The following is an 18789-nucleotide window of genomic DNA, read 5'->3' as shown; positions in this document are numbered from 1 at the left end:
CCGTTTAATTCTCTTTCATGAAACATTTTTTGTTATCACAGTATTTGATATTGTTGTTTGGGGACAGGGCCACAGTATGTTTCTCACGCTGCCCTCGAATATATAATTGGGATTGCAAGAATATACCACCATGCCCAGCGGGGTTGTTCTTTAACCTCTTAGAGTTTACAGTGTGTGTGTGCGTGTGTGTCTTCTATTCTTGATTTTTGGTAGATCATAAGTTGATTTGCCAACTTTGTTGTATTTGGGCTTGAAGTAAAGAAGCAAACATTTTAAGGGACTGAAAATGAAAGGAAGATGCTGTGTTCCCTTCTTTGACAAGGTATTGAAATAGACAGACTCATCGATTTGTCAGTGGTACTCAGCCACTAAGATTTGGAGTCAGGACTCAGGTTTCCCTGTTTCTAGCTTTCAGAATAACAATGTTGTGGGTGATGCAATAAAAATCTGTATTGGAAGCTAAACTACGATTTGGGCTTGTTTTGGAGAGCAATGTTCTTTGGTTTGGATAGAGGTACATTGTAAATGTATCTTACGTGGCGTTTTTGGAGATACAATATTACTCCGTAATTCAGGCTGTCCTGGGACTGCCCAGACTGCTCTCAGACCTGCAGCCACCTTCCTTCCTCCCCTTCTTAGTCTTTCATGTGCTGAGACCTCAGGCATAAGTCACCACTCCTAGCGCCATCTGTCTGTCTCTCTGCCTGCCTTTTCTTTTTGTATTACATTTATTGTGTAATTCAATAGACATTTCTTTCTTTTTACCTTTCCCTTTATTATTATGTCACACATGTATACAAGTGAAATAGAACCCTATCCGTCTGTCATTTCCTTCCCTACATGCCCTTCACCATGTGTTCTTTCCGATGCATGCTGCTGCCACTGCTGCTGGCACCTCCTCCTCTTCCTCTCTTACGGAGTTCAGTTAGTGCTGCCAATGTATGCATGGGTGTAGGCCATGTTAGCCACGAAAACATGGGGAATCTATCAGTGGGAACACCTTCAAAGAAGAATTGATTCTCATTTCCCAGATGCTGCAATTGCCAGCAGCTCCTCATTAAGAGGTAAGGCCTTATGAAGGAAGACCACTGCCACCCATCCAAGGATTTTGGCTGGCTGGCTGGACTTGCAGGTAGCCACAGCTCCTGTGAGTTCACACGTGGCATGTCATGGCATGGCATGTTCATGGACAGCATTTCATGGCATTCCTCTGTAGCTTTTAGCTCTTACATCATCTCTGCCTCCTCTTCTGCCAACTCTGAGGCGGGGTGGGGGGAAGAGGTGGCAAGGATGCTGAACACTGAGTCTTCCTCATCACTTAACCAGTTAAGCATCTCTGAATTAACTACTGCCCTCTGCAAAAACAAGCTTCTCTGACAAAGATAGAGAGAGTAGCCCAGGCTACTCTAAATATGAATCTAAATATTAAGAAGGCAATTTAAAATCATGACCTTTGAGGAAATAACAATAGAGGGTCTTTCCCAGGCCCATGACTTCCCCAGCTATGGGCTTCTGACCAGGTTTACAGTACCAGTCATGAAATCCACCCCACTCCACTCCCAAATCACGCCACTACTATATCAGTGGGCACATTGCTTGACAGCTTGGTATTATAGCATGAAGGGTACGCCAGGGGTCGGGGGTGGGAGGGTGGGGGGGGAGTACTATGAAAGCTTGCCAGCAAAGACGTACTAGTGAGTTTGTTTTCTCTGTGTGCTTCAGCCAAAGTGTGTATTGTCTTCACCAATACGGTCTTAGTACGTAATTATGGTGGATAACCAAGGTCAATGTCAATAGCTTATGTTATTTTAGAGACCTCTGGGGTCTATCTGACCAGTAACTGGTAGGAAGGTATCTCATTACTTGCACTGTACTTATCTTTAATAACGCATATCTTCTAATACACCTATTGTCCACTCGTGCAGGGCAGTTCCTTTAGAACTTTATTTTTAGTTATATTTTGGAATTTGCTCTCTGTCTGGTGGGCTTCTGTAAGACCTGCTGACACCTGTGGTTTGGCTAAATCCACATACTACCAGCTTTGTGGCTTTGAATCTATTTATGAAATGTGGTGCCTATATGTTTAGAACTATAATGTCCTCTTGTTGAGTTGTTGTTCTGATTACAAAGTAACCTTCCTCATTTCTTCTGACTAGTTTTATTTTGAATTCTATTTTATCAGATATTAAAATAGTTAACACCTACTTGCTTCTTGGTTATTTGTTAGGAATATATGTTTTCTGTCTTTTTATTCAAAGGTGATGTAAATATTTAGAGTTGAGCTGTTCTTGAAGGCAGAAGTAAAAATAAATTGTGCTCTATTTTCTAATCTAATTCAGTAATCTGCTTTTGTTATTGGGAGAGTTGAGACTATTAGCGTTTAGAGTTAATATTGAAAGAACTGAATCAATGGCCATCTGTTCTGGGGCATTTACTTAGCTCTTTTTATTAACTGCCCAGGTATTGTTTATTTATTCCTTTTGGCATCTTTGATGTTTATTCTTCTTTGAGATGGAAATTTTCCTTCCAGCATCCCCATTAGAGCTGGGTTCAGGTTCTTAAATTCCTTTGTGAATTTTTATCATGGAAAGTTTTTATTTCTCTTTCAATTTTAATAGGTAGTTTTTCTGGGTATAATGGTCTGTGTTGGCAGTTATAGTCTTGCAGAGCTTGAAATACATATTTCCAGGTCCTTCTCGCTTTAAATATTTCTTTCAGATGATCTAGTGTTATCCTATTATGCCTGTGTTTGTAAATGACTTGACCCTTCTTTGTTGCAGTTTTCAATACTCTCTGTTGTCTGTTTCTGGCATTTTAACTATCAGTCAGTGGATTGTTTATATCCAGGCCTGCCTGTGGTATTGGGATACAAGTATGACTGGGAACATCCTCAAAATTGTTTTAAAAATATATGATTTGGTATATGTGATACTCATATTTAGATAGAAAATAAGATAATGATATAATAAATAATGATAAAAATAAAATAATGAATTTTTTACTTTTGTCAATGTTTGTGTATACAGAACTCATTATGGTGTGATTTATACCTGTAATCACAGTGCTTAAGAGACAGAGGCAGGAGAATTCAAGGTTAACTTACATAGAGAGTTTTATATAGAGAGAATTTTCTAGCTACTCAGGATTGTAAAGTGATACCCTGTCTCAACACAAAACAAACAAAAACCAGGCAGGTGGTGGCACACGCCTTTAATCCTGCTACTTCAGAGTCAGAGGCAGCAGGAGCTCTGAGTTCTAGGCCAGCTTGGTCTCCAGGCCACTTTCCAGGACAACCAGGGCTCCATAGAGAAATCCTGTCTAGAAATCAACAAGTAGAAGAAGAAGAACAACAAGTACCAGGTGTCCTGGCTCTTGCCCTTAATCCCACGCTCATCCCAGTACTTGGGAGACAGAAGCAATAGGATCTGAGTTAGAAGCCATTTTATTCTGCTCAGTGATTTTGGTGCCTGCCATAGCCACATAGTGAAGCCTGGTCTTAAATAGCAGCAATAACAATAACAACAACAACAAAACACCAAAAATAAAAAATAAAACACAACAAAACTCAACAAGAAAGAAAAAGGAACAAGAGAAAACTTGATAGCTTTACATCTCTTCCTGTTGTGTTTATTCATAGAATCTTATTGGAAAGAAAATTGCACTGCCACTAAAAGCATTGCAGGTGTGGCTGCTGTGCCCAGTGTGCATCAGTAGGTAGCAGAGAGGCGAGAGGCTGTGCCTACACTCAGTGTTCTGATCTATGAACATCTGAGTGATTAGTAGTCTAACATTCTCTGAAAACAGCAAGCCTGAGATGACCTCCAGTCCCGAACCAGGCCAGCCCAGACTGGTTCCCAGGGCAGGGAACAAGCCTAGACCAAGACTGGGATTGGGGATGCATGGGGTTAAATTCACAAAAAAACAATAAAAGGATTTTAGTTTTTTTGGCTTTTTTTTTTTAAGTTACAGATTTACTTAAGTGAAGTACGCTGTATTGAAATGTTTTAAATATAAATTTACAGGTTTAATGTGTAAATAGGGTGCCGATAAGCTGTTAAGGTAACAGTAATTCAAACAGCTTATATTGAATGGCTGCTTTGGAGGAAGTGATGCCAAAACATTAGAATGTATACTTTGTGTTCGAGCCTACTCTGGGTAAAGTGAAAAGGAGGACAGAGTCATTGTGTTAGGAAAGAAGTCAGCATGCTGGAACTCACTCACGGGCCCAGGAGCCTGTGATAAAATAGAAAGGGCCTAGGTTTCATGGAGGTCAGGTCAGCATGCTCTCTGCACTGTGCCTGAGAGATATGCTATGTTAGAAAAGTGTTGACCATTTCATGCAAAGGTCATGTAGGATACGGTTTGTCTTATTTGAATTGCCTTTCTACTGAGTATAATGAATTACAGGGCATAATATCAGAAGGCAAATAAATAGCTATAAGCAAGGGAAGCTGTGTGCTTGGTCTAGGATTTATTTAGAAGTAGAGAAAAGCAAGTAGATTAAAGGTAATATTAAAGATAGAAATGACAGGTCTTGGGAATGTATTAAACCTAGGGGAGATGTGTCAAATAGTAGCCAAAATAGTTTCAGGACTGGGGAGAAGTTCAACTGGTAAAATACTGAAACACTGAGCAATCAAGTGTGAGGGACTGAATTGAGGTCATGAGAACCTGCATTAAAAGCCAAATTAGGTGTTACGTAGTTTAATCCCAACTAGGATGAAATGGAAGACAGAAATGAGCAGGCTCCTGCAGCTTCTAGCCAGGGAGCCTGTTCCAGACCAGTGAGTGAGCTTGTCTTAATCAAACTGTAGAAGATACCTGAGGAACACACTTGAAGTTGCCCTCTAATGTATACACACACTTGTACAGATATTCACCCACAGTTTTACACACACACACACACACACACACACACACACACACACACACAATGACTCCAGTGTTTCTCTTTGAACAAAGAAGGACACTATGATAGGATGGTAATCTCTTTTTATCAAGAAGGGGGATACTTTGAAATGAGAGGAAGTGAAAAACTAAAAGTTATGTAACATTATAATGATGAAGATTTCATCTTTTGTCTGATATGAAATCCAGGGAACTTGTAAAGATGCCCATATTGGAAACTCATTAGATTTCAGAAACAAAAACTGTAATAGGTGAGAATTACACTTCTGTTGGTTTGAGTCAGTGGACAATATTCAAATGCAGTGTATGCTCTGCTCTGGGAGTCAGGACTTCAGCACGCACTTCAGGCTGTTGTGAGTTCTGTTCTCTCTGCTCTCTCTCTTAAGCAGCAAGAGTAAGATTTAGCCCATGGCAGCCACGTGCTGTATAGATGAGAGGAATGAGGTGCTTAGACATGGAGCAGTAACTGCCGTCTTAGGCTGTCCATGTGGGATACTGTTCTTAAGACATGAACTGCTGTTAGAAAACTACTTGATAGCATATGTTATTTTCTTTTTTAAAGACATTTTATTTTTATTTTGTATGCATTGGTGTTTTTGCTTGCATGTATATCTGTGTAAGGCTGTCAGATCTTGGAGTTAGTCAGTTGTGGTCTGCCATATGAGTGCTAAGAATTAAACCTGGGTCCTCAGGAAAAACAATCAGTGCTCTTAACCATGGAGCTGTCTCTCCAGCCCTGTATGGTGTTTTAAGAGAGCTTATATATTGAAAGGTAGACCACGTCAAATGTTCTAAATTTTATTTATTTTATAGTGTTGTGTTTTATTCTGCTGTGTATTGAATATGGAATATTTTACATTCACACAATTTGACAAACATCTTTAATCTCTTAAAAAGATTGTATTATGGGCTAGCAAGATGACTCAACCTGTAAGAATGCCTGCCCTGCAACCTTGATGACCTAAGTTCAGTTTCCAGAAGCCATGCTGGAAAAAGAGAAATGACCTAAACTTTGGTCTTCTGGAGTCCGCATGTGCACCATGGCACATTATGCACACACCACACACACAGGCACAACGATTGACAATAAATGTAAAATATCTCCTCAGAAAGACTACATAATATCTAAAAGCATGATTCCCATTTTCTACAAATCTGTAAATGCTGAATTCCAGAGGCTTTGAAAATACTGTCCATGGTCCTTGTCAGCTTTCCTTTGTCCCGTAGGTATGACGGTAAGCGCTGATAAAGATGGCCTGGGCGTGATTGTTCGAAGCATCATTCACGGGGGTGCCATCAGTCGGGATGGCCGGATTGCCGTTGGCGACTGCATTTTGTCCATTAATGAAGAATCCACCATCAGTCTAACTAATGCCCAGGCTCGGGCCATGCTGAGGAGGCATTCTCTAATCGGACCTGACATAAAGTAAGTGGCATCTTGACCAGTTTGTCTTAGGAAAATCATGAATTTTATCTCATCAATAGGAACAGTTTTTTATTAATAAGTATATACTTCTATGTGATAGACAGAATTATCTTTTTTCCCATGTAAATTATTCCATGGTTTATTTCTGATTAGTTCTTGATTCTAGATAAAGACTGTGACAATTGAATTTTGCTATGAGTGTATTGTCATGTTTGATTTTGCATTTCTGGTGCTTTCCTAAGAGCTCTGGCAGTGAGAGACATCCTGTGTTTCAGACATCTGATAATATCACACAGTCTCATGGTGGTTACAGCCCTCAGTATAAAGAAGCATGTACCTCCATATGAATCCTAGAACCACAGGCGTGCCAGGTGTGAGAAGCTAAGGAGCACAAGGCCTGCTGAACCACACTTACCTTTCATGAGCTCCCTTGTGCCTCAGGGAGCACTGATCTCTGTGGTAATTTCTGCGTATAGACCCTGTAGCTTATTTTTCCAGGAAGTGCTTGAATTTTCCTACAAGTCTATAATGTTTCTAAAACACATCTCTTTCTCTCTCTCACACACACACAGACACACACACACACAGACACACAAACACAAACAAAATATCTATATCTATGTCTATATATCTAATCTATATCTAATCTATATGTATATATAAATGTATATCTATCTGTATATCTATCTATATATCTATATCTGTATCTGTATCTGTATCTGTATCTGTATCTGTATCTGTATCTATCTATATGAACCAACATAAAATGTAGCTCAGGCTTTATCACACTTACCAATGCGGGTCTCCCCTCTGATACTCATCACTGATTATTTGTGCTTATTGTACAAGGGATAAAAACATAGATCAGAGCTCTGGAAGGCAGCTTACCTTAAATTGGTAGTGGTTACTATACTATTGTGGTGTTATTTTTCTATAATATTTTGCAAATGGCATTCCATTGCAGAATGCAAACTTAGAGCATTCTGACCACATGGTTTCTCCACTGATATTCATAAGCATAAGCGTGTCCATTGTGAGCGACTCCTGTAGGACACAGAAGGGCTGCTGCTCAGGCAGAACCTTCCCCCACAATAGCGTGGTCCACATGCCATTTTGACTCTAGTAGTACAGGTCTTTAGATCATATAGACATTTCTTAATTATCTTTTAAGAAGAGTACAGGGAAACCTCATTTTAAAATTTAGCCCTCGTGCTACACAAATGGAACAGCTCTTCAGTTCATTTCTTCTTGCTAATGGCCAGCCTTCCTTTTGCCTAAAGGTAAATGATAGAAATGGTCTGAATATTTAGCTTACATGATTGGGTGTGGTATGAAATGCAGATGACCTGTCTATTGAACATTCAGTTGCTGTTCAGGAATGTTCCTATTGGGCACTTGAAACATCAGCATCCACACACCATCCCCACCAATGACTGTAGAAATTCAGCAGTATCTCCAATGTGGAGGTCCTGCATCGAGTTAATTTCAGAGAAGTTTTGAGTGGATTTAAAATCAAAACATCTCTTTTCATATTTCTTAATGATTTGTATTGTGCCTCTGCTTTTCCCCTTCACTTGTCAATCAAGCCAGAAATCCCAAGTCCCTAGAAATGACCAATATCTTATAACTCTGAAAGATAACTAGAGGGCACACTTCCTAAGCATGGCTATCACATCTCAGAAGTCAAGCATACTGTGACATTTACATGTAAAACAGGGGGAAGAAAATTCTGCTCTCTTCTGAAATTAGCTAGTCAATTTTACACACATACACACACACACACACACAAATCAATTTTTCTCTAATCAGTGACAGACACTCTAGTCAGTCTTCCTCACATGCACTCAGTCTTACACACACACACACACACACACACACACACATACACAAGAGAGAGACAGAGAGACAGAGAGAGAATCAGTATTCCTCACAGACTAGTCAGTCTTTCTCTCTCTCTCTCTCTCTCTCTCTCTCTCTCTCTCTCTCTCTCTCTCTCTCTCACTCTCTCACACACACACACACACACACAAAATCACAAAATCAGTATTCCTCACAGGCATATTAGTTTGTCTTTCTCATATACATACAAGCAAAATCAGTACACACTGGTAAGTTTTTGCATATACACATATCAGTCTTTCATATACACATACTACTAGTCAATCTTTCTCACACATCCATGTCAGTCTTTCATACAGATATACTAGTCTCTTATGCACATGAGAGTCACCCACACACCAGCTTACACATAAAAAACATCAGTTTTTCTTAAAGGTCCACTAATGCTGATTCATATATCTGTAAATGGACTTACTGAGAAAATGGTTGAAATTAAGGTTATTTTCCCACAGTCCTTTTCCAGAAGCAAAGCACGTTATATAAACGACACTGAGTGGGGCTGCCAAGCAATGTTTTCTGGGTTTTCTCTGGAGTACTTTTGGCCTTATCACCTTTCTGTCACTTCCATGTCATGAAGCAGGGCTTTAGAGTTATTCTGAAGTCACTGTTGCTATTCTTCCAGAGGGAAGTGTAGTTATTCCTTATTCTGAATAAAACCATACCACCAATCCAGACCAATTCAGCTCTATAGTTATGGCTTGACTCTAGTCTACATCCAGTCACTTTTCCTGTACTGCTTACTAATGGGGAGTGCTGGAAACTCTTTTTAAAATCTTCACAGACTCTGACTCAGCTACACAACTGATTGGCCATAGGGAAAGGACTGCTTGTTGATTCAATATATGTGCTCCTTTCTCTGCCATTCAGGATAGACAACTGTGACGTTTGTGTGCGTTTGTGCATGCCTAAGGATGGATTGAGTTTGCAGAGCTCAAGAACAGCCAGTTGAGTTCCAGGCCTCCTCGTTTCCTGTGCAAAGCCAGATGTGAAGCCTCAACAGAATGCACTCTGTTCCCTTTCACTGTACCTTGCCAGGAGCTAGTACACATTACTGTAATAATAGCCAGGGTTTTGTGCTTAGCAGCAGCTGCCTATAACATCTGCCAGATAATTACTGAGCTGAATCAGAATTCACCTGCCTTAACCCAACGTGTGGGATGAATTCCTGATCAAGGAATAAAAGATTGATTGCAGTTACATTTTTCCATGCTTGTTAATAATCACCGCTATAGACACCAGGAAAGAGCAGATGCTTTCTGGGGGAGGTGTAGATGAGAGGGAGGTGGAAAGGGGGAAAATATCCAGGAGCACCCACTTTTAACTACATATGTATGCGTCTCACATTCAGCACAAGACATTGACATTTGTTAACACCATTGTAAAACGACGCCGCGGCGTATGCTTCACATTCTAGATTCTCTGCAGCACCTGCTGACGAGCGAGCCCCCTTTTATGTGTGAGTATTGGTGACTCAAAAGCTCATTATGGTTGTGTGTTACAACTTGTCTGTGAAAACCGTTTCATGCTTTTGTAACATCCGAGATCCAGATTGGATTCAGTGGGTACAGTCTGGCTGTTTTCTTCATTTATAAGAATGTCATTTCCAGCAGAGCTATGCAGTTGCTACATCTTCACATTGCAATGATGGTTGTGAACTCGTTTGGAAATCCTTTTCTGCCAGCCACTAAGCTCTCAGGCCCCGATGTAAGGCTGACCCTGTGTGCATGGCTCCTGGATTAGCAGCTGTTACCACATGTCAGTATCACTAAAGGAAATCTCTTTTCTCCCACTCCATGTGTAACCAGAGGTTAGACTGCATAGACGGTTTTGATGCAGTTCCTAAATAATCTGCTCCCCTGCGTTTTCACAGTTGTCATTCAGCTTTGCCGTTTTCGGCCTCATATGGAGGTTTTATGGGCTGTGATTGGCCATGCGCTGGAGCTGCTCTGCATGTGCTGTTGCATTGTGGGATACCTCTTCTGATGACCTCTGTCAATGTTGGTCAGACAAATGACCATGGAAGCAACTTTCTTTGTTCTTTCCCCTGACCAACAAAATATCAAATAAATATTTATAAAGCCCTTGCTTATTATCCTCTGAAAATCAGCAAACATGGACAACTCATGAATCCCACTTGGGGGTTTCAAGATAGCTAGTAAACAAGAGGCAAGGCTTTTTATTCATATTATTGCATCCCTGTCACACTTACATATTTTCTCTTGGTTCTAACTCAAGTGTTTATTTATATGAGTTCTCTCTAATTTTATAAAGATCTCTCAAAATTATGTTGTCTAAAATCCTGTTACCTTTTTTATTTTACATTCATTTTTATATTTTATTATTATATAGAAATATATATATATATATAATATGACATGGTTTGTCTCATGAAATTTGAATGGATAACAGTAAATCTACTGTTCAGTATTTTTGTAACAACTTAAGGTTTTTCTTGTCTTTTTTTAATAGATCAATACATTAAGCTGGGCCAGTGAAAGGCAATGCTTTCACTGTGTTAGTGAGATTCCTATAACCACTGTTTTCTGCTCACAGTTTGGTCCTTGAGGTAGAATTGTCTCAAGGAGCTTCCCAGAGGATTGAGTGATTTTTTTAGTGAGCTGTGGTTGGTACAGCCGGCTGTATTCTGAGAGAATACTGCCTGCCTCACTATCTGGTGTGTAGCTTATAGCTCATGGCTGCGTAATAAAAGATGACATGCTTGTGGTTGAAGCGTTTGAGGTTCAGCAGTGTTGTCTTGCCTCAGAACACCTCAAACCCACGAGGCTGCACTTAGAAGACACGAAAGAGTGAATGTCTTTGTGGTATCCTCAATGCCAGGATCTTTTGAATTCATCATTATAGGTTTAAGAGTCTTTGTGATTGCTATATTGAACATGTTTCAAACATACTCTTTTGACTAGTTACACAAACATGTTTTCTATCCTACTGACTTCAAGAACAGTATTTCTCTGAGCATTTACTAATTTAAGGATATTGTCCAACCTAGTAATGAATTGTATCAGTGGTGCAATTAGCCTTCCAGAATAGCAGTAAGCATGGGCTTTGCTGTGTTGATTTCTAAGCTCATGGCTGTATTTGATGTCCAGTATAATGTCTTCCACATGATGAACACTCAGTTGTTACTTATGGAATTTACTAGTTTTCTTTCAAGTATAAACAGATTTCTTTGGGGAAAATAAAAATAAAAGACGTCACTACACATTAGTGAATCTTTCCTTAAACTTAAGAATTTTAGCAACATTATTAACAGTAATAAATTCCAGATATTCAGTGTTTAAGAAAGTACACCTAATTTATTTCCACTAGGGAATCTAAATATTTTATGACAAACATATTATTAATGTGGATATTTATTTATTTACATATTTATTTTGTGGTACTAGTGATGAACCTAGACCCCAGGCATGGAGAGCAAACATTCTGCAGTTGAGCTATCACCATAGTCCCATTCCTTCCTTCATACATTCAGTCGCTCATTTCCTTCATTCACGCATCCAGCCGTTTATTGTTGTAGTCAAAAGAGCAAAGCCAGGGCTCTGACATACAAGCCCTGCCGGTCAGCAGCCTCCCGAGCCCCTCTGAGTTCCAGAAGCTCCAGATCTCAAAAATATTACCTTAGCTTACTCACTTGGAGAAATAAATGATTCTACTTCCCCATTAGTAGTTTCCCAGTGGCATTTACAATTTTAATTTCAGTTGCTGTGTTTGCCTGTTGAGTATTTTGTCTTGAAATTTGGATTATATGTTGAATATGCTCATTCCCCATAACATATGAAGTGCAGACATGAGTGAGCAAGACATGAGTGGGCAGTTTACTGTATTTGAGGAGCTTTCCTGACAGACAGACTCTCTTCCCTTTGCTTTCATGGATTATGTTTATTTCCAGAATTACTTACGTGCCTGCAGAACATTTGGAAGAGTTCAGAGTAAGTTTTGGCCAACAAGCTGGAGGAATAATGGCGCTGGATATTTTTTCTTCATATCCTGGCAGGTGAGTAGATAAGTCTTACTACAAAACAATAAATGCTACAGAATATTACAGAAATAAGTCTCCATTTGTCTCAGTTACTCAAGTTATTATCATTTGGAATTGAACATTTGGATACATGTAAATATTCAGTTCAATAATTTAAAATAGCCTTTCATCCACCTTCTGTATAGCACTTTTAACATTAAGATTTTATAATCCTCCAAAGTTAGTAGTAGACAGCACATATACATGGTTATATATAGTATTTTTACTTTCCTAGAAATATCAAACAATTCAATCAGAAACATTTTTAACAAATATATTTATTCTCTTTGGAGATTTGTAGGCTCAGAATCTTAGTATATAGTGATATTAGGAAATGGTACTTAGCTTTTTAAAGCTCTTGCTATAGTGTATATTAAGACCATTTAAATAATAGTTTTCTTTACTCTTACAAAAAGATAGAATTTGGGTTTGGTGGCACTACTGATTGAGTTCACAGCAGGAAAGAAATGTCAGAACACTTTCCCTGGAAGTATGTGCTGTTTTCTGTGGGTTGCTTTTTGCAGTTACACTGACAGTTGGATACCAGATTTCTCTTAGGCTTACTGTCGAGCATAGAGCCTCACAAACATTTGGCATCTCTCTCAGAAGAGCCCTACCTTCACAGAGGTGTCGGAACAACCTGGTTCCCACTGGCCCTGAAGGAATTAGGACATAGCACCATTGCTTCCTCTGCACATTATGCAAGGCCCATGGTATGCAGAGAGTAGTTGGGAATGTAAAGACATGATCTGTGTTTATAAAGAAAAAGAATATTATAGTGCTTTGTAACTCATGACATTTATGACAGGAGCGCCCCACCCTGTACAAAAGTTGGCCCAAGTGTGCAGCAGAATTCCTGTCTTGTGCTTTATAGCATGGGTTGATTGTAGTTTCCCAGTGTTCCTGTCAAAATGGGAAAGGCACTCTTTCTTCTCTCTTAATGGAGGACCTGTTAACATCTCAGTAAGTACACTAAACTTAGACTTAAGCTTCGACAAGTTTCAGAAAGAAGAGCTGCTTTTATTGCTCCTCTCAGAGAAGGGATTGGCATTGGTGTTTCAGTGGTTGTGACAAGCTGTGCCATTGCAAAGAAAGCATGTTTGTTTTATCGGCAGGATGCTTACACAAAGCAGTCTACATCTTACAGGGAGGAATCTGCAGCAGCAAGAGCTTAACTTCCTGGAGCATGCCCCACCCCCTAGTGTCAAAGCCATGGTTAGGAGGTAATCAGGCAGACTCGTCCACTGACTCCAAAAGAAGTCCCTAAACCAAAGAGGCAGTATCTGTGGCACAGAGTGTCTTAACATGTTAAGGTAGAGATCAAGTACTAGGCATATTTAGAGGAGCATGTGTGAGTTAGTGAAAGACTCAACATTGTAGAGTCATTTGAAGAAACTGGGCTCTGTATCAAGGGATTAAAACTGTCTTCTCAGCTCAGATGTCAGGTATGCAGTACAGTGTGGCCATGATTAATGCATAGTTTATGCATAGATCTCCCAGCCCAGAGTTAGGGCAGAGACCCTCCCCGTCTAATGGCTGTCAGTAGGTGACAGCAGCTGCTCACATTCGCTCTGTCTCCTAAGCCTGCTTTTTCCTTCATCTCTTTTCATGTCTGGTTTATATTCTCTTATATTCATTTGGACTCTTTCTCATTAAGCTATTTGACATCACTTTTATAATACACTTCTTGGAACTGCTGTTAACCTTTCTGGACCATTGTCAGCTTGAGACTCCAGAAAGCTCAGCTTTTCCCAGACCTGTCCTGTTTAGTTTACATAAAAGGAGACATCAAGTACAGAACAGCTGGTAGGGCCTGTAGCAGGTAAGTTTTATTTTAACAATGTTTAAGCAACATTTGACCATTCAGGCCAAAGAAAAAGGATATTGATAGAGAGCCTGGACATTGGCTTCTTAGCACTGGGAACCACATTGAAGTGCAGCTCCTCCAGGCCACCTTAGTTGTAGCCTTATATCTGAAGGTCACATAATTTGAACCAGTTCAGGATTCCTATCAATGAAGAATAGCTACAATTAAAATACATGTTTTCTTTAGACTTTTCAGTTCTATAAAATCAACTGATGCTGAATTCCTTTAAGGCAGAGAAAGAGTTGCTGAAAAGTTCTCCTTTAGAATCCCAGAGTCTGTGGCAATCCCACACCCCTTCCCTGTACTCTGCTTTATTCCACATCTCATTAGCAAATGCAGCAGGCAAGACTTCCTGAGCAGCAACTTCTCCAGACTCTGGGGGACCACTGACTCTGAGTAAGGTTGTGTGGTTACCTTTTCCTATGCTGGGAAATGTTACACACTTGAAGGTCAAGTACAATGAAGATCCAGACAGCTGTGCTGTTTTAGCCTCACTAAGAGTTAAGTACACTCAAGGCAGTGTTGCTCCAAGTTCTCACTGTCTGCTTCCTTAACCAGAGACATTCCCGAGCTCCCAGAGCGAGAAGAAGGAGAAGGGGAAGAAAGTGAACTGCAGAATGCTGCCTACAGCAGCTGGAGCCAGCCAAGGAAGTAAGGACTGCCTCTGTTTACCCATTCAGTAAGGGTATATGGAGAGTGGGGGGAAGGAAGAGGTAGGTAGTAAAGGAGGGGGAGGGGGAGGCAGAGGGGGGAGAGGTGGTCTAAAGAACTGGTCCATAACTTGCTACTTAAAGCATCACTCTTTTTTTTCTTTTTTTATTATTCGATATATTTTTTATTTACCTTTCAAATGATTTCCCCTTTTCTAGCCCCCCACTCCCCGAAAGTCCCATAAGCTCCCTTCCCTCCCCCTGTTTTCCCACCCACCCCTTCTCACTTCCCTGTTCTGGTTTTGCCCTATGCTGCTTCACTGAGTCTTTCCAGAACAAGGGGCTACTCCTCTGTTCTTCTTGTACCTCATTTGATGTGTGGATTATGTTTTGGGTATTCCAGTTTTCTAGGTTAATATCCACTTATTAGTGAGTACATACCATGATTGATCTTTTGAGACTGGGTTACCTCACTTAGTATGATGTTCTCCAGCTCCATCCATTTGCCTAAGAATTTCATGAATTCATTGTTTCTAATGGCTGAATAGTACTCCCTTGTGTATATATACCACATTTTTTGCATCTACTCTTCTGTTGAAGGATACCTGGGTTCTTTCCAGCTTCTGGCAATTATAAATAGGGCTGCTATGAACATAGTGGAGCATGTATCCTTATTACATGCTGGGGAATCCTCTGGGTATATGCCCAGGAGTGGTATAGCAGGATCTTCTAGAAGTAAGATGCCCAGTTTTCTGAGGAACCACCAGACTGATTTCCAGAGTGGTTGTACCAATTTACAACCCCACCAGCAGTGGAGGAGTGTTCCTCTTTCTCCACATCCTTGCCAACACCTGCTGTCTCCTGAATTTTTAATCTTAGCCATTCTGACTGGTGTAAGGTGAAATTTCAGGGTTGTTTTGATTTGCATTTCCCTAATGACTAATGAAGTTGAGCATTTTTTAATATGTTTCTCAGCCATCTGAAGTTCTTCAGGTGAAAATTCTTTGTTTAACTCTGTACTCCATTTTTTAATAGGGTTATTTGGTTTTCTGGAGTCTAACTTCTTGAGTTCTTTATATGTATTGGATATTAGCCCTCTATTTGATGTAGGGTTGGTGAAGATTTTTTTCCCATTTTGTTGGTTGCCGATTTGTCCTTTTGATGGTGTCCTTTGCCTTACAGAAACTTTGTAATTTTATGAGGTCCCATTTATCAATTCTTGATCTTAGAGCATATGCTATTGGTGATCTGTTCAGAAACTTTCCCCCTGTACCGATATCCTCAAGGGTCTTCCCCAGTTTCTTTTCTATTACCTTCAGAGTGTCTGGCTTTATGTGGAGGTCCTTGATCCATTTGGAGTTGAGCTTAGTACAAGGAGACAAGGATAGATCAATTCGCATTCTTCTGCATGCTGACCTCTAGTTGAACCAGCGCCATTTGTTGAAAAGGCTATCTTTTTTCCATTGGATGTTTTCAGCCCCTTTGTCAAGGATCAAGTGGCCATAGGTGTGGGTTCATTTCTGTATCTTCAATCCTGTTCCATTGATCTGCCTGCCTGTCACTATACCAATACCATGCAGGTTTTAACACTATTGGTCTGTAGTATTGCTTGAGGTCAGGGATACTGATTCCCCCAGAATTTCTTTTGTTGTTGAGAATAGTTTTAGCTATCCTGGGTTTTTTGTTATTCCAGATGAATTTGAGAATTGCTCTTTCTAACTCTGTGAAGAATTGAGTTGGGATTTTGATGGGTATTGCGTTGAATGTACTAGAGAAAGTAATGTGTATCATACAGGGTTAAAACTAACATATGCAAGGATCTGTAGCAGACACTAAAGACAATTATCTGGAGAAAAGTATGCATATGTAGTTTGTATTTTATTTGTTTTTGCTTTTTTGTTGTTTTGTTTTGTTTTGTTTTTTCCAAGACAGGGTTTCTCTGTATAGCCCTGGCTGTCCTGAAACTCACTCTGTAGACCAGGCTGGCCTCGAACTCAGAAATCCGCCTGCCTCTGTCTCCCAAGTGCTGGGATTACAGGCATGCACCATCACACCCAGCTGCATATGTAGTTTGAATAACTAAATTCTGAATAGTTTTAGGTATAGCATGTAATGTCTGTTTATATTTTAATATATTTATATGTTTAATATGTTTACATTCACAATTGTATGTATTTTACCTGTGTGTGCACGTGCGTGTGTGCGTGTGTGCGTGCATGTGTGTGTGTGTGTGTGTGTGAGAGAGAGAGAGAGGGGGGGGAGAGAAAGGGAGGGAGAGAGAGAGAGAAAGAGAGAGAGAGAGAGGAGAGAGAGAGGAGAGAGAGAGAAAGAGCTGACACTGGTTCCTGTGCAGCAGAGAAGTCTGCAGTCAAATCACTGTAACTTGTGGTCACACCCACCTTCTCATGCTGAGGCAAGCCAGCTTCTGTTTAATGGGAACCACTCTCTTGGTTGGGAGCAAGAAGCAAAGTTGATAATTTGTTGAGTAGCCAGGAAGTAACCCTAAGACACAAATTCTGCTTCCAAGGAAGACAGGCTGTCCTTGGTCAGACAAGACCTAGAAGGCCATGAGGCGAAGACCAGTGTGGAATATTAAATCTCAGTAATCACTGCTCAGCCTCTTCAAGCTGCTCGGAACTTAGTCATTGCAATGGTGCCTCCCGCGGTGATGTGGCCTGTTCACAGCGAGCTTAGCCTGCAGCAGGAGTCTTTTAAATACAGATACTAAAATATAAATTGTAAAATATGTCATTTGCAGAGAATCTAGGCATCTCCAGCTGTCTAAACGGACTTTTCAGTTTGGAGTTCTTCAATAACTGGTGATCTTGCTGTCTCTCTAAAGTGTTATCCACACGGAGAATACAGTGTATGCAAAAGATCTTTGACAGATAATTTATTAGAAGGTGTTACATGTTTATAGATTGGGAAAGAAGTTAAATAAAATTTTTCTACAGCAGGTTGTTATAGATAGATTTTGTTAGAAAAGAGTATTAGCAATAGGAAAGATAAATTTGCTTAGTTTTAAACATGCACTAATATGAAAATTAGTTTTGGCAGTTTTCACAGAGTTGGAGGCAGTGAGAATGGTATTTCAGTCCCTTTTGATACTTGTGCACAAGTTTCTTAATATAAGTCAGACCACTTATGTATGATGAGGTTAGTTATGGAGTCTTTTGAATTTGGAGGAGGAATCAGTAAGTTCTGCCTCTAAACAGCCCCAACATGGCAGTGGGCAGTTCTCAGTAAGTACCTAATCTAGTCTGTGTCTGATATAAGTAGCTAAACAAAAGGAAGGTGTATACACAGGGCTTGTTACAGAAAAAGAAGCACATATATTTGGGCCTAGAAAATTTCTGTATTTGGCACTAAGTTTTGTCTTCACATTAGCCTAAGAATTTCCTCTGTGGTAGTGATTTCCACAGAAAATGCCTGAAGCCTTCATAGCAACTTTTCAGTATCAGTGTAGAGGATTACTTAACTACTCCAGGGAATGCTTGTAGATGAGGAGGAAGAAGCATCCTGGCACAGCCAGAACTTTCTGAAAACAAAGGTCCAGTTTCCAGTTTTAGAAACATAAACTCAATGAAGGCTTGTGTTGAAATAGAGGATACTGTTATTTAAGTGTTATAGACGGTAGCATGGGACTCATGAAAGGGTCCAATGGTCAAGGTGTTTGCCTCTCAAGACAAGCTGACTTGATCTATCTGATTTCAATTCTCAGAACCTCCAGAAGGGCGAAAGGGAGAACCACTCCCACAAAGTTGCCCTGTGACTTCTACATGTACCCCATGACACACATGCCTCTGTACATATATACATACAATAATAATTTTATAAAATTCAGATTATAAAATAGGCATCCATAGGTTATATTTTTGCTAGTGATATCTATATGTATTATTTTTCTAGTTGGCTTACATTTTTATCTTGTGTTTTGCAGTCATATGTCACACTTGCTACTTAAACATCTGATTCAGGCCATACCTGACACTTGAGTGGATAA

General features: G+C 39.9%; 1 protein-coding gene and 1 non-coding gene across 7 annotated transcripts in view; both read left to right on the top strand.

Annotated features, from left to right (window-relative positions):
* Positions 1–18789, top strand: part of Mpdz (multiple PDZ domain crumbs cell polarity complex component) — a 152442-nt gene that overhangs the window by 88855 nt on the left and 44798 nt on the right. For all 6 annotated transcript variants that reach the window (XM_052176677.1, XM_052176679.1, XM_052176676.1 and 3 more), the window contains 3 exons: positions 6136–6334; positions 12141–12245; positions 14695–14787. In XM_052176677.1, the coding sequence (XP_052032637.1) occupies positions 6136–6334; positions 12141–12245; positions 14695–14787 (397 nt within the window). The remainder of the gene's footprint in view (positions 1–6135; positions 6335–12140; positions 12246–14694; positions 14788–18789) is intronic.
* On the top strand, positions 3661–3792 carry LOC127681929 (small nucleolar RNA SNORA17). The gene has a single exon (XR_007977267.1). It is a non-coding gene; the product is annotated as a small nucleolar RNA SNORA17 (small nucleolar RNA).

Source organism: Apodemus sylvaticus, chromosome 3 (assembly GCF_947179515.1).
Source record: "Apodemus sylvaticus chromosome 3, mApoSyl1.1, whole genome shotgun sequence".
In the NCBI taxonomy this organism is placed as follows: domain Eukaryota; kingdom Metazoa; phylum Chordata; class Mammalia; order Rodentia; family Muridae; genus Apodemus; species Apodemus sylvaticus.
This window is presented reverse-complemented; position numbering and strand designations above follow the sequence as displayed.